General features: G+C 36.0%; 2 protein-coding genes across 15 annotated transcripts in view; one reads left to right on the top strand and one right to left on the bottom strand.

Annotated features, from left to right (window-relative positions):
• The window catches only part of LOC145526502 (OX-2 membrane glycoprotein-like), an 88,635-nt gene that overhangs the window by 6,704 nt on the left and 64,867 nt on the right, over positions 1–17,064 (top strand). For 3 of the 13 annotated variants that reach the window (XM_081542270.1, XM_081542372.1, XM_081542276.1), the window contains exon 3: positions 3,588–3,690. The exons of the other annotated variants lie outside the window; for them this stretch is intronic. The gene's annotated coding sequence lies outside the window, so the exon portion shown is untranslated. The remainder of the gene's footprint in view (positions 1–3,587; positions 3,691–17,064) is intronic. 13 annotated transcript variants of the gene reach the window in all.
• The window catches only part of SLC9C1 (solute carrier family 9 member C1), a 111,215-nt gene that overhangs the window by 79,831 nt on the left and 14,320 nt on the right, over positions 1–17,064 (bottom strand). For both annotated transcript variants that reach the window (XM_081542250.1, XM_081542260.1), the window contains exons 5-7: positions 15,785–15,950; positions 8,846–8,974; positions 2,862–3,023 (exon numbers count right to left, since the gene is read on the bottom strand). In XM_081542250.1, the coding sequence (XP_081398376.1) occupies positions 2,862–3,023; positions 8,846–8,974; positions 15,785–15,950 (457 nt within the window). The remainder of the gene's footprint in view (positions 1–2,861; positions 3,024–8,845; positions 8,975–15,784; positions 15,951–17,064) is intronic.

Below are 17,064 nucleotides of genomic sequence, written 5' to 3'. Positions count from 1 at the left end.
TTCTTGGGCTTCTCTGATGACTCAGATGGTAAAGAATCCACTTGCAATGCAGGAGACCTGGGTTTTATCCCTGAATTGGGAAGATCACCTGGAGGAGGGCATGGCAACCCACTCCAGTATTCTTGCCTGGAGAATCCCCATGGACAGAAAAGCCTGACGGGCTATAGTCCATAGGGTTGCAAAGAGTCAGACACAACTGAACGACTAAGCACAGCACACATTTATCAAATGGATCCATTTCTTTGGTTTACTTTGTATTCCTTTGTTATAGCAGTTGTATTTTAATTATTATAGGCTTATTAAATGTGTATTATCCACTTAGTAGGAAAAATCCTTCACTTAAATAGATTGTCATGCCATATGACATATGTCATAAACATAGTCTCATAGTTTATGTTTCCAGATGAATTTTTAAAATTTTTCTGTAAAATTTCACCTCCCTCCAAATTTCTATCATTATTTGATTCAGATTGTGGTAACTTTTTAAAATATTCACTTATTTGACAGGCCAGAGTAAAAGTTTTTTACATTAGATTTATACTTACTCATTATCTGCTTTCTAAAATATTTATTGAGACATCTTGACTCTAAAAAATTTAAATTATTTTCTTGGAGATTGGGGTAGGGGATTATAAAATACAAACTAGTATGTATAAACTAAATAAGCAACAAGGATCTATTGTACAACATGAGGAAATATAGCCATTATTTTGTAATAACTTTAAAAGGAATATAATCTATAAAAATATTGAATCACTATATTTCACACCTGATAATAATATAATATTATAAATCAACTCTACTTCAATTTTAAAACTTAAATAAATAAAATTATTTCCTTGAGCATAACCCTTAACCTTTCTGTTTTTATGGTTAAAGATCAGATGAGAGTTTATTACAATGACATTGTTACAAAGAAATTTAGTTATTTTTGCAACATACAACATTTTAGGATAATTAGAGTTATAATAACATTGTATCAGGATGTATCAGATTTTTTGGAACTTTATGTAATTTCTAGAACAGTTATATTAATAACATTCATCCATACAATATAACCTAAGGTTTTTCATCACTTATTTTAACCCGTAATCTTGAGGCTATTCTTACTTATTTGATGATGTTAGAAGAAATTATATTTGCTGGAATATACGTTTCGTAGGCTTAGGTATGTACAAGGTAGTGCATAGTGAATGCATTTGTACTGGCTGATCATCCTGTCACTATTTATTAACTCATTAACAGATCCTGTAAACTCACTAGATTATAACTGGCTTAAATCCAGGTTGCTTCGGAAACCTCAGGTATCTGTGTTACGCCTTTCCGTTCTCAGACGTGAAAATAATGAATTCTGTTGCTCTCACATTTCTACAAAGAAGTTTTCCTTTGTCTCTACTGACATTTTTACTTCTCAGAAAACTGTAGTTTTCTGTTTGGGTCCAAACTTTTAAGTTTATTCCTTGATATTTTCTAACTTTTTGTCAATGTAAACAGAATCAGTTTTCATTATGTTTTATACTAGTTGTGTGTGTGTGCGCTCAGTCACTTCAGTTGTGTCCAAATCTTTCTGACCCTATTAACTGTAGCCTGCCGGGCTCCTTTTTCATGAGATTCTCCAGGCAAGAATGCTAGCATGGGTTGCCCTCTCCTTCTCCAGGGGATCTTCTTGACCCAGGGAGAGAGCTGCATCTCCTGTGTCTCCAGGATTGCAGGTGGATTCTTCACCTGTTGAGCCACTGGGGAAGCCCTTGTAACTAATTAGTGCTGGTTTGTAAGAATGTTATTTGACTTATTAATTTTTAAAATATTTATTTTTTATCAAACCATTAAAGACCCTTGCTATCTTAGTTTATTAATTAAGTCTTGGGTTTTTATATACTCTAAATTGTTGTGACTAATGTAACCATTTTTTCTTTTAAATATGTATAAACTTTATTTTTTTTCTTATATTAACTAGAGCTTCCAGAACTATTTTTAATCATGGATATGAGGCTAGGCAACATTGTCTTATTCTTAAATGTAATGGAAAGATATAGAGTCAGTTGGGAAGTTGGTATTATCACACATGCCAACTTCAAATCATTTGTAGAGCTGTCTAAAGGGCTGAATGGAAAGTGATTCTGAGGCAGTATCTTGAAACAGCGATATGATTATCATTGTTTGCTGTACCTATGTGAGAAGGGAGTTGTGGTAAATGGATTAGCAATGTGATAGAGTTTTTAATATTAGCCTTCCTTGATCTGTAACTTCTATTTTTATTACCTTCTTGATCTAAGAGTTACCAAGAAATTTTTTTTTAAATTTCAGGCAGTTAGAATATTTATTTTTAAAGATCCTCCTTTTGAAGTAAGCATTTAATTGCACTGTAGCTGAATAATGTTTGAAATTTTATTGATATATTCTTCCAGTCTAGTTTATTTCTGCTAATGTTAATAGGTATGTGTAAAGAATAAGCATTCTGTTTTGGAAGATAAAACTCTGTATATCTTGGGAGCCAAGCATTTAAGTTTTTATATAAATTTTTCATAGCCATAGTCATTTTTTTAATCCAATTGGTTATGAAATTATCTAGGAAAGGCCTATTAAAGTTTCTTATTGTAATTATGATTTTTGTCAAGTTTCTCTTATTATAATTGTCTTTATGTACCTTGGTACATTGTTTCCTATTGTATACATATTAATATTTTTAATCTCTTTTGATTAGTTATTTACAAAAATATTCCTTCTAGATCAGTTGCATGATGTTTTTTTGTGCTTTTTTTTTATTTTGCTTTTCACCTGGTAAATATTTCCCACATCTTTGTATCTTTAATTTGAACCTCTTTATATTTTTTAATTTTAGGCATAGTCCCCTTACTTACAAATATAAAAGATGAGGTACAGAGCTGAAAAGCTGAGACTTATATGATTGACATCATCTCCAAAAACAGTAGACATCCACAGTTGAATCAGTTGTGAACTAAGAATTCCAAACAAGAAACTTACTATAAGATATAACCAAATTTCTTTCATGATGATATAGGCTGAAAGAAAAGGGAATAAATAAAAAAATAATTAATAGAATTTATGTGCTTTTAATTTTAAGTGATAATCTGGGTCAACTTTTCTTTCTGACATTATCTTTTAAAATAGCTCATAGTCTTTGGGATAGATGTGTAGGGTATTTTCTTATTCTTAAATTGAAAGAGTTTCTTTTCAAATGTCAAAAGTCACAGTTAAATTGATAAAATTTGATCAGTTTAGTTTAAGAGCTTTTTAAGTCCCCATTCAGGAATATATATTTATTTAGTGCCAAAATGTGTAATACATTTTGGAAAAACAATAATGAACAAGAAGTAGAAGTTCTTTAACCTCATGGAATTTAGAATTTACATCTAAAATAAAACACACAAGAAATTTTTTAAAAAAAGGGAATGCCTCTGGGTCACAGCTAAGTGAATCTCCTGTATTGTATTGGCCTGCCAAACCAATCTGATTGGTTCCTTACTATTGGACACTTCATTGTTTCCAGTTTTTCTCCCGATAAGCAATGTTGTGGTGTATATTTCTATATATAATTTTTTGTACTTCTCTGATTACTTCCTTAGGCCCCAGAAGAGGGATTACTACACTAAAGGATAGTTGATCCTTTACTGATACTGTTATATTTTGCCAAATGTCTTTCAACAATCATTATGAGGCCCTTCGCAGGTAAACAGGAAGCCTAAACCCTTGAGGGCTTTGATTGCTGGAATCAGGCATTTTCAGTGGGTGAGGAAGTCCTTCTCATCTTTATAGGGTGAGAAACAGAGGAGAAAAGTTTTAAATCACAGATGAAAGTGGGTCTTAGGTGCAGGAAAGCCTGAAGGGTTAACTTCAATAGAATATGTGAAGAGCAAGAACAAAACCAAAACAAAGAATGGCCAATGGCAATAGCAACCACATCAAAAAACAAGGCTAAATTTGGGGGAGGTAAATTCCAGAACAGTGCTCTGAGGTAGTAAAATGAAGGAAAAAGAATCTTTTTATGAATCCATAATCATAGATGTCCACTGTTAGAGAGGGCACTGTTAAGATTGCTGAGGTTATCTAAATTCCTTCCCTACCTAGTCTCATTCCTATGACTGAAAGAGAGCCATGGCTTCTAGATGTGCCAAGCAGAAAAATTTAACACTTGTAGGGATAGTGTGAACTTGAGAGAATTTTATGAATGACTCTAGGTCATTTCCAGTCTAGGTATGGGGTTGACTATAGTGATAATTTTAGGAATCCACCACCTCCTGTAAATGAAACATAGGCTGGATGCTGATGCTGGTTTCAGAAGATGAAAAGAACTGGAGTTAAAAGACCAAGTTTAAAAGATGCTTTCTCTTTTAAAAGAGAAAAAGAGCTCTTAAAGAATAAAATATTTACTGGATGGATTTACTAGGCCAAGAAATGCCGCAAAGCAAATTCATTATTTCTTACAATGTTCTTAAACTTCTAACATACAAGAAGGAAAAAGTAAGAACTCTGAGTACAATAGGTCTTCTTGTTTTTTCCTATTAGGAAACATGCTCACTTCAAAGATACAGTAGAGCTTCTCTGGTGACTATGGGCTTCCCTGGTGGCTCCGACAGTAAAGAATCTGCCTGCAATGCAGGAGACCTGGCTTTGATCTCTGGGTTGGGAAGATCCTCTAAAGAAATGAATGGCTACCCACTCCAGTATTCTTGCCTGGAGAATTCCATGGACAGAGGAACATGGTGGGCTAGAGTCCATGGGGTCACAAAAAGTGAGACATGACTGAGAGACTAACACTTTCAAAGATATAGCAACATTGTTTAAATAATTACAAGTTATAAAATAATGATTACTAGGAAACAGCGGTATTGGAAAAGACTCTTGAGAGTGCCTTGGGCTACAAGGAGATCAAACCAACCAGTTCTGAAGGAAACCAATCCTGAATATTCATTGGAAGGACTGATGCTGAAGCTGAAGCTCCAATACTTTGGCCACCTGATGTGAAGAGCTAACTCATTAGCAAAGACCATGATGCTGGGAGAGACTGAAGGCAGGAGAAGAAGGAGACGATAGAGGATGAGATGGTTGATGGCATCACCGATTCAACAGACATCAGTTTGAGCAAGCTCCAGGAGATGGTGAAGGAAAGGGAAGCCTGGCGTGCTACAGTCTATGGGGTCACAAAGAGTTGTACTCTACTGAGTGACCAAACAATACAATACAATACTAGGAAAATTACTGTTTCACAATTATGACAATGGATATAAATAAAATACCAGTAAAACTTATCAAACATCTTTCTTAAGAGGAATTCTTCTATTAAAAACTCAGAGACAGTTCGAATGGTGAAGAAAATAAGTTAACTGTTCTCTTCATCCTAAAGCAGACCTTCTGTTTTATTGCAGTTGTTACTATTACTATTTTAAGAGTGATTACTTAACAGTTTTTACTCCTCTGAAACCTAAACAAAAGCAAAATTCTATTACATTGATTATTGTCAAAATTGTGAGGCAAGCTCTAGAAAAGCAAGAACGGTTATGTTCATGGCTGAAACATCAGGGCCTAGAATAGGAGCTATCACACAGTACATATCAACAAATAGTTGTTGGATTATTGAATGAATTATCTTCCACATAAGTACTTTTCTTTGTTTCTTTATTTTTCACTCCCCAGTGGATAGAAAGTTCTTTTGATTGTATTGTGGATATCATCTCTGATAAAGTTCCCTGAAATTCTGTGATTGTTATAGGGAAGAACTGACTCCACGTTGGATCCATTTCTTTAACTTTAACCATTGCTCCCCACTACTTTTATTCATTAAAAGGATACTGTTCATACAGAGTGGCCTGCCTCAGGGAACCCTGCCTCTCTGCTTGAATGTTAAACCAAAATGCCTTTGTTCAGGACCCTGTCCACCTGTGGATGGCTACAGGAAAGAAAAAATGGACACATTTACTCCCTGAGGCTAGCCATTCCAGGAGATATCTGTAAGATTAATGGCCTTTTACTTTACCCCCTTATCTCCCCCCACTCCTGTTCTGTAAAAGAACCTGGCATCAAGACCCTGATAAGATGGTTATTTTGAGACATTAGTCTGCCATCTTCTCAGCCAGCTGGCTTTCTAAATATAGTCATATTCCTTGCCTCAATACCTGTATCTTGGATTTATTTATGTGGTGAGCAGAGTAAGCTTGGACTCAGAAATATGAGCGGTATTTACTATCTTAAATGAGACCTGATATAACACTAGATCAGGGTTCTCTGGTGGCTCAGATAGTAAGGAATCTGCCTGCAATGCAGAAGACCTGGGTTCAGTACCTGGGTTTGTGAAGATCCCCTGGAGAAGGGGATGGCAACCCATTCCAGTATTCTTGCCTGGAGAATTCCATGGACAGAGGAGCCTGATGGGCTACAGTCCATGGGATTGCAAAGAGTTGGACATCACTGAGCTTGCACATAATACTAGATCAGGTATAGAGGTTGGACTTGATCCTTCTGACCAGCATGTATGACTACACTTTACATTTCTCAGTTTCCCCCAAGGATGGTTTCTGAGCTTTTAAGATGCTTTTGAATATAAACATTTCCTTTTTCCTCACCTCAGTCATCTATGGGAAGGCCATATCTGCATCAAGTTTTATGGTAAAAACTCTCTGAGTACTGTATTCTGTCACCTCTTGTTATACTCTGCATTTTGGAAAATAGTCTATGTATGTAGTTTGGTTTTCTCACACACCACAGAAAGGTTATATGAAGCATTTAAAGAGGATGTACCTTGCTAAGCTAAACTGGGGTTCTAGGATCACAATAGATATTCCAAACTGCCATGGTTTGAGTAAACTAATTGGATACAAAAAACAAGGCTGAAAGTAAATGTTTCTTATGCCCAAGTTGGATAGGTGTCCACGACCTGGACCGGCTCTCTTGAGAAAGACATGAGAAAGGTGATTCTATTGGGGAAGGATTAGTCTTCTGGTATGGTATGCCAGTACCATACTGTTTTGATTACTGTAGGCTTGTAGTATAGTCTGAAGTCAAAGAGCCTGATTCCTCCAGCTCCATTTTCCTTTCTCAAAGTTGCTTTCAAGGTCTTTTGAGTTTTCAAACAAATGAAAAATTTTTTTGTTCTAGTTCTGTGAAAAATGCCATTGGCAATTTGATATGGATTACATTTAATCTGTAGATTGCCTTGGGTGGTATAGTCATTTTGACAATATTGACTCTTCCAATCCAAGAACCTTTTTATCTTTCCATCTGCTTGTGTAATTTTCAGTTTCTTTCATCAGAATCTTATAATTTTCAGAGTAAAAGTCTTTGTCTCCTTAGGTAGATTTATTCTTAGACATTTTATTCTTTTTGATGTGGTGGTAAATGAGATTGTTTCTGGAGAATTTTTTCTTTTTTTTTGTTTTTTTACCATAAAGAGATGTTGAGTTTTATCAAAAGCTTTTTCTGCATATGTTGAGATGATCATATAGTTTTTATTCTTCAACTTGTTAATGTGGTATATCACACAGATTGATTTGCCAATATTGAAAAATCCTTGCATTCCTGTGGGATAAATCCAACTTTTGATCATGATATAGGACTTTTCAATGTATTGCTTGATTTGGTTTGCTAGTATTTTGCTGAGACTTTTGTATCTATGTTTGTCAGTGATATTGGCCTGTAATTTTCTCTTTATTGTGGTATCTTTGTCTGGTTTTGGTATCAGGGTGATGGTGGTGTCACAGAATAAGTTTGGAAGTGTACTTTCCTCTGTCACTTTTTGAAATAGTTTCAAAAGGATAGGTGTTAATTCTTCTGTAAGTGTTCCATAGAATTCACCTGTGAAGCCATCTGGTCTTGGACTTCTGTTTCTTTGGTTTTTGAAATCATAGATTCAGTTTCAGTACTTGTAGTTGATTTATTCATATTTTCAATTTCTTCCTGATTCAATCTTGGGAGAATGTATCTTTCTAAGAATTTGTCCATTTCTTCTAGGTTGTCCATTTTAGTGGCATATAGTTGCCTATAGTAAGTAGTCTCTTATGGTCCTTTGTGTTTCTGTGGTGTCAGTTATAACTTCTTCTTTATTTCTAATTTTCTTGAGACTATGCTCTAAACTACTGAAAGGATGAGGTTTTGATTAGGAAGGGGCATATAAGGTGCTCACAGGAGTGCTGACAACTGTATTTTTAGTCCTGAGTCATAATTACTCATCTGTATACTTTATAATCACTCATTACAGTGTGCATACATCATTTACCTTATATACACATGCATGCACATACACATGATAAAGAACAAAATGTGTATGGTTCAGGACTATTTGAATGTGGTAAACGAACTTCTAGATATTTTACAATCTCTCTGCTTACAAGCATTGTGCTCAGGCCCTGTAGATGGCCATATAACTCACACTTTTTCCCTGAGCTGACAACTTTCTGTGTTGCCTGCAGGGAAATAGTCCCAGAGTGAAGGGACAGAAAGACACCTCCTCTTGGCACTGGTGGATTCCCTACTCAACTTATCTTTTGAGTTCATCTTTGACACATAAAATAATTCTCTCATTCTTGTTATCAAGAATTCTGATTCAGTCTAGGTCTGAGGAATGTTGCTTCTATAGGCATCCTCATGAAAAGTCCCAACTCAGCCTCACAACAAAACCATAACCAATATTAAATAAGGGATGTTTGGTACTTATTTGTAATGGCCAATAATTATACTAATATGATTATGCTTGCATAAGTGTAATTTTGGTAAGGTATTATAAAATCCATGTCAGAATTCAGTAAATACGGAATTCTAGTTTTAAGAAATTAAGAGTTCAGAAAATATGGGATTCTAATTTTAAAAAATTAAGAAAAAAATAGGTCCTTACCTAAGGACTGGATCGTATTTTTGTTGAAGTTAAGGTCACTATTCACAATAACAGTGAATGTAATTAAAGACATTACAGAAGTCATCAGACTTTCTCCATTAATTAAACTGACGAGGCTTCTAGAAAGACCTACAAAGGGAAAAATATTTTTTTAAGGAGGGAAAAATTTCATGAATATTAAAGAACAGAATTTTATCAACAAGTAGAAGGATATTTTCAGCTATGGATTTATATCATGTACTTTTCCTACATACTTAAATATATTTTAGTCATGTTTGTAAAATCTGTTCAATAAAATTTCATTATGTATTAACTTACAAGTCTAGACCATCATGATTCAGTTCAGTTCAGTTGCTCAGTCGTGTCCGACCCTTTGTGACCCCATTAACCGCAAGATGCCAGGCCTCCCTGTCCATCACCAACTCCCGGAGTCCACCCAAACCCATGTCCATTGAGTTGATGATGCCATCCAGCCATCTCATCCTCTGTTGTCCCCTTCTCCTCCTGCCCTCAATCTTTCCCAGCATCAGGGTCTTTTCCGATGAGTCAGCTCTTTGCATGAGGTGGCCAAAGTATTGGCGTTTCAGCTTCAACATGAGTCCTTCCAATGAACACCCAAGGCTGATCTCCTTTAGGATGGACTGGTTGGATCTCCTTGCAGTCCAAGGGACTCTCAAGAGTCTTCTACAACACCACAGTTCAAAAGCATCAATTCTGCGGTGCTCAGCTTTCTTTATAGTCCACCTCTCACAACCATACATGACCACTGGAAAAACCATAGCTTTGACTAGACAGACCTTTGTCAGTAAAGTAATGTCTCTGCTTTTTAATATGCTGTCTAGGTTGGTCATAACTTTCCTTCCAAGGAGTAAGCGTCTTTTAATTTCATGGCTGCAATCACCATCAGCAGTGATTTAGGAGCCCAGAAAAATAAAGTCAGCCACTGTTTCCACTGTTTGCCCATCTATTTCCCATGAAGTGATGGGACCAGATGCCATGATCTTAGTTTTCTGAATGTTGAGCTTTAAGCCAACTTTTCACTCTCCTCTTTCACTTTCATCAAAAGGCTCTTTAGTTCTTCTTCACTATCTGCCATAAGGGTGGTGTCATCTGCATATCTGAGGTTATTGATATTTCTCCTGGCAATCTTGACTCCAGCTTGTGCTTCCTCCAGCCCAGCATTTCTCATGATGTACTCTGTATATAAGTTAAATAAGCAGGGTGACAATATACAGCCTTGACGTACTCCTTTTCCTATTTGAAACCAGTCTGTTGTTCCATGTCCAGTTCTAACTGTTGCTTCCTGACCTGCATACAGGTTTCTCAAGAGGCAGATCAGGTGGTCTGGTATGCCCATCTAGGTACCAAATTAATTGTGGTTGATTAGGAATCAAAGAAAGGGCTTCCCTGGTGGCTCAGATGGTAACTAATCTGCTCGCAATGCAGGAGACTTGGGTTCAATCCCTGGGTTGAGAAGATCCCCTGGAGAAGGGAATGGCTACCGACTCCAGTATTCTTGTGAACTAAAATGGACAGGAATGAGTGAATTTAACTCAGATGAGCATTATATCTACTACTGTGGGCAATAATCCCTTAGAAGAAATGGAGTAGCCCTCATAGTCAACAAAAGAGTATGAAATGCAGTACTTGGGTGTAACTTCAAAAACAACAGAATGATCTCAGTTCATTTCCAAGGCAAATCATTCAACACCACAGTAATCCAAATCTATGCCCCAAACACTAATGCTGAAGAAGCTGTACTCAAATAGTTCTATGAAGATCTACAAGACCTTCTAGAATTAACACCAAAAAAATGATGTTCTTTTCATCACAGAGGATTGGAATGCAAAAGTAGGAAGTCAAGAAATACCTGAAAAAACAGGCAAGTTTGGCCTTGGAGTACAAAATTAAGCAGGGCAAAAGTTAATAGAGTTTTGCTGAGAGAACACCCTGGATGTAGCAAAGACCCTCTTCCAGCAACACAAGAGATAACTCTACACATGGACATCACCATATAGTCAATACCGAAATCAGAGTGATTATATTCTTTGCAGCCGAGATGGAGAAGCTCTATACAGTCAGCAAAAACAAGACCTGGAGCTGACTGTGGCTCAGATCATGAGCTGCTTACTGCAAATTCAGATTTAAATTGAAGAAAGTAGAGAAAAACACTAGACCATTAAGGTACGACCTAAGTTAAATCCCTTATGATTATACAGTGGAGGTGACAAATAAATTCAAGGGATTAGATCTGATAGAGTGCCTGAAGAACTATGGAAGGAGGTTCATGACATTGTACAGGAGACAGGGATCAAGACCATCCCCAAGAAAAAGAAATGCAAGAGGGCAAAATGGTTGTCTGAGAAGGCCTTACAAATAGCTGAGAAAAGAAGAGATGCCAAAAACAAAGGAGAAAAGGAAAGATATACCCAACTGAATTCAGAGTTCCAGAGATGGCAAGGAGAGATAAGAAAGTCTTCTTAAGTGAACAATACAAAGAAATAGAGAAAATAATAGAATGGGAAACATTAGAGATCTCTTCAAGAAAACTGGAGATACCAAGGGAACATTTCATGCAAGAATGGGTATGATAAAGCACAGAAATGGTAAGGACCTAACAGAGGCAGAAGAGATTAGGAAGAGGTGGCAAGAATAGACAGAGGTCTTAAAGACCCAGATAAATATGACAGTGTGGTCACTTACCTACAGCCAGACATCTTGGAGTGTGAACTCAAGTGAACTTTTAGGAAGCATTACTATGAACAAAGCTATTGGAGGTGATAGAATTCCAGCTGAGTTATTTAAAATCCTAAAAGATGATGCTGTTAAAGTGCTGCATTCAATATGCTATCAAATTTGGAAAACTCAGGAATGGCCACAGGACTGGAAAAGATCAGTTTTCATTCCAATCCTAAAGAAAGGCAATGCCAAAGAATGTTCAAACTACTATACAATTGTGCTTATCTCATATCAGCAAGGTAATGCTCAAAATCCTTTAAGCTAGGCTTCAATAGTATGAACCAAGAACTTTCAGATGTACAAGCTAGGTTTAGAAAAGGCAGAGGAACCAGAGATTAAATTGCTAACATTTATTGGGTCAGAGAAAAACCAAGGGAATTCCAGAAAAATATCCACTTCTGCTTCATTGACTCTGCTAAAGCCTTTGACTTCTGGATCACAACAAACCGTGGAGAATTCTTAAAGAGATGGGAATACCAGACCCCCTTATCTGCCTCCTTAGAAATCTGTACGCAAGTTAAGAAGAAACAGTTAGAACCGGACATGGAACAACAGACTGATTCAAAATTGGGAAAAGGGTACCTCAAGGCTGTATGTTGTCATCCTGCTTATTTAACTTATATACAGTGTACATCATGTAAAATGCTGGGTTGGATAAATCACAAGCTTGAATCAAGATTGCCAGGAGAAATATCAACAACCTCAGATACGCAGATGATACCACTCTAATGTCAGAAACTGAAGAGGAACTAAAGAGTCTCTTGATGAGGGTAAAAGAGGAGAGTGAAAAAGCTGGCTTAAAGCTCAACATTCAAAAACTACGATCATGGCATCTGGTCCCATCACTTCATGGCAAATAGGGAAAAAGTGGAAACAGTGGCAAATTTTATTTTCTTGGACTCCAAAATCAATATAGATGATAAAATTAAAAGATGCTTGCTCCGTGGAAGAAAAGCTATGAAAACCCTAGCATATTAAAAAGCAGAAACATCACTTTACTGACAAAGGTCTGTATAGTCAAAACTATGGCTTTTCCAATAAGGGAGCTTCCTGAGTGGCGCAGTGGTAAAGAATCTGCCTGCCAATGTAGGAGACACAAGAGATATGGGTTCAGTCCCTGAGTCGGGAAGATTCCCTGGAGTGGGTTGCCATTTCCTACTCCAGTATTCTTGCCTGGAAAATACCATGGAGAGAGGAACCTGACGGGCTGTCGTCCATGGGGTCACAAAGAGTTGGACACAACTAAGCACACACACACGTGGTTTTTCCAGGTTTCCTGTATGAACGTGAGACTTGGACCATAAGGAAGGCTGAGTGCCAAAGAACTGATTCTTTTGAATTGTAATACTGGAAAAGACTCTTAAGAGTCCGAGGATCCTGTGTCCATAGGATTTTGTAGTCAAGAATACTATAGTGGGTTGCCATTTCCTATTCAAAGGGATCTTCCAAGGGAATAGAACCTGCATCTCCTGCATTGGCAGGCAGACTCTTTACCACTGATTCACCAGGGGGAGCTTGTTTTATGTAAGTAAGATAATCAACTAGAGCTCTCGTTTCTTGTTTCAAAGTACAGATGAAAATGTGAAATTTATTATTTTTTAATTCTGAGACTTGGTCTATATAAATATGTACACCATGCATTTAAGACAGACCAAAAAAAAAATGATAGTAGAGGGATAAGGCAAACTTATAAACCAAAGGTCTATACCATGGTAACTAACCAAAGTATTAATGCAGTTGCCCGAGAAGTCAGACTGTAATTAGTAATTGTCTGGCTTTCTCATACATCACTTTCAATGGTTTTAGAAATCAAACTCCGTTAACGGAGAGCATTCTGATATAATCTATTTCCATCTTAATCTCCTCCACTTATGATATTATTCCAAGCTTAGAATCTATCAATTATTATTTCTTTCTTTGCCATTCAATGTTCCTGTGGGGCAACACTATAACTGAACTTCTTTGATAATTTTCAAAATGTTCATAGGAAGGAATTATTATTAAGGAAATGGTAAAAACCTTTCTTGTGAACCAATCAGCCTATCCTTCTGATCACAATCTAATACAGTAAGTATGCTACTGGAAAAGAAGCAAAGCCAAGGCAGTCTGTCCCTGTAGAAACTCATTGCCTTGATGATCTAATTCTTCACCTGTCTCTGCATCCATGCCTTCTGCTCTAAGACTGCAGTTTCTATCACCAAAGAGATTTTTTTTTTTATGAGACTTTATACAAGGAAATCTTGAGAAAGATTTCTGCTTCTACTCTCTTAGATCCCTGCCACCATCATGGCAGTATTTCCTGGCTACTCTTTTGGAGGAATGTGAGAAATAATATGGGAGAAAAGTGGATCTTCCAGGTGAGGCCATTCTGGATCACTTAGCTCCCAGATGACCCTCTAGCTGACTGCAGATTCATTAGTGAGCCTAGCCAAGATCAGCAGAGCCCAGTTCATACCATCAAAGCTAACAAACTCATGAGAAATAAAAAATGATTGTAGTTTTAAGCCACTACACTTTGGAGTTATTTTTAGTCAAAAGCAAAGACAAAAACAAACTCTAACTGCTACTGTTGTGTAACTATTCCATCTTAAAAATAGGGCTGTAACAAAATGTGAATATTTGGAAATAAAGACAAGGAGCATAAGAGGAGTCAATAGATCATAAAAAGCTCAAGACAATGTGAATGTATCCATGTACTCCAAACATAGACCTGGCCAGATTTTATTGTTGAGAATAAAATAAAAAATATATAAAAGTCTTTCTGTGAAAACTCAGGCAAAAATATTTCCAAGAGAAAAATAATTTTTTTATAGTTTAATGAGGAGAAAAGCAAAATTCCAAAAGTAATGGTAAGATGGCCAAAGAATACAAGAACAACTTTGTAAGTAAACCCAAAGAAATTATTTAAATTCAACAGTGGTAAACCAGGAAGTCAATGGAATAACTAAACTCTAAGATTATAAAGTTAAGAGGATTATGAAATTCTCTCAGGTGGTACAGAACTCCTCCAAATCTTATGAGTATGAAAGGAGCAGGCATTGACAGAGTCCCATAGCAGCAGGGTTGGGGGATAGATGCTGATACAATCTTAATCTCCTTTTCTTAAAGATCTGACTTTTCTTTATTCATATAGATACACTTAATATTTCTCCCCTACTCTCCTACTTGCCTCAGATAGCTCTTTCCTTTTTAACTGTCCATAAAAAGTGTTTGTGTGAGGGTGTGCGTGCATGTATGTGCCACATTAAAATTCTATTTTAAAACAAATGTTTCAGTTCTCATTATAAAAAATAGTCAAGCAAACATAAATTAGGTAATTTTTCCTTTTTTTGAATGCGAGTCTTGAATTTTTTTTTCTGGGTTACATTGACTTGGTATTTTACTTTTCAAAAGAGGTTTCTTTCTCCTAAAATAGTGCACACTGAAAACACTATATCATTAATGATTTTATTGTTTTTGACTCTTTAGAATTTTGGTCTTAATGGTGACAAAGACTTAAAAGATAATTTTTTTTTTTTGCAGATAGCATTATCCAAAGAACAGTGTTTTCAACACAAAAGAGGTGTTGGGCAATAAAAATGTTACCGTGAAATACATACAATATTGTAATGCCCCCAAAACTATTCTATTGGCTCAAGGCAGAAGCATGCATAAAGTCAAGCATTCCAAATAATGCCCTGCCTTAACCAAGGCATTGGTGGTAGAATTCTCACTTGCCATGTGGGAGGCTGGGGACTGATTCCCAGCCGATACAAAAGGCAGATTATTTTCTTTGGGCTTCCTTCGTGACTCAGCTGGTAAAGAATCTGCCTGCAATGTGGGAAACCTGGGTTCAATCCCTGGGTTGGGAAGATCCCCTGGAGAAGGGAAAGGCTACCCACTCCAGTATTCTGGCCTGGAGAATTGAATGGACTGTATAATTCATACAGTCACAAAGAGATGGACATGACTGATCGACTTTCACTTACACTTTTCACTTTCATTCCACAACTGAACGTAAGACTTAAAATACTAAGTAAGCCCATCACTGGCATTTCATTCTATGCTAAGAATCATCACATGAATCTCTATGCTCAAACCTTAGTGTCCCAGCACCCCACTGCACATAGTAAGAAGCTATAATGAACAAAAGATCTTAAAACTAGACAATTTAAACATGGAATATATTTTAAGTATAGGAAAAGAGAAAAATTCACCTACCCAGGTCTTTTATAGCAGATGAAGTCAGCATGGGATCTAAACTCACAAGGATAGCTGAAAATAATAACCATGGGGTGGTTTTCAAAAGCAATTTATTCACAGATGCCAGATACCAAAGGATTAGGGTATAGTTAATCAGAAAGCCAGGAATTGTAATGAAAACTATCTGCAAAGAAATTTCATAGATAGAAAAATCAAATTGCATTTGTATTCCATTTTTAAAAGCAAAATCAGTATACTGAAAATGTAGAATCACATTAGAATCACATTAAATCCATCAAAGGGAAATTTTCAATTATCTTACTTAACAACTATGTGCTTGCAACTCTGGAAATAAGGAAAAAAATTGCTGTGAGAGTCTTAGAATCTAAGAAATACTAGTTATAGGAAATATTATAATTAAAAAGCAACTTTTATACAAACTACTACATATAAAATAGATAAACAACAGGGTCTTACTATAAAGCACAGGGAACTATATTCAATATCCTGTAATAAACCATAAAGGAAAAAACAAATTTTTAATTATCTTGATAAAGACATTGACTATAGATATGTATGTGTGAAGGTATATACATAGATATCATATAAATATACTATATGTTACATATGTATAATATATATACACATTTAACAATGGATAAAATCTGAGACATAGCTTATTAACTCAGAAAAAAGAATAAAAATTTAGAAAGAAGTTACAAAAGAGTGGGGGTGGGAGGAGGAAAGAGAAAACAAAATAATAGAAAGAGTGCATGGAAATGGCAGAGGACCAGGGAAAAGATAGGAAGGAAAATTCTATTATTTCAGAACTGGAATATGGTCTTCTGCCTTCCCACTATTAGGAAGTTGCCTTCTATTGTCTCTTATTCTCCTTTGGTGGCTATTTAGCATGATTTTATGACCAAACAGACGTGGGAAAATATGCTGATTGTTCCTTAAAGTACCTATGAGAATTCACAAATATACTCTCATGTTCACTACAGCATTATTTACAATAGCCAAAACATTAAGCAATCTAAATGTCCATCTATAGATGAATGGATAAGGAATATGTAGTATGTACATATATACATATATGGAATATTATTCAGTCATGAGAAAAAGAAGGAAATCTTGCCATTTGCCACAATATGAGTGGATCTTGAGGACATATGCTAAGTGAAATAAATCATACAGAGAAAGACAAATGCCATATAATCTCACTTATGTGTGGAATCTAAAAAAACAAATTCATAGATTTGGAGAACAGATTTATGGTTGACAGATGCAGGCAATCA

This window comes from Giraffa tippelskirchi, chromosome 2, assembly GCF_054371585.1.
Source record: "Giraffa tippelskirchi isolate mGirTip1 chromosome 2, T2T-mGirTip1v1.2.pri, whole genome shotgun sequence".
Classification (NCBI taxonomy): Eukaryota; Metazoa; Chordata; class Mammalia; order Artiodactyla; family Giraffidae; genus Giraffa; species Giraffa tippelskirchi.
The sequence above is the reverse complement of the archived record's forward strand: the minus strand, read 5'-3'. Positions and strand labels throughout refer to the sequence as shown.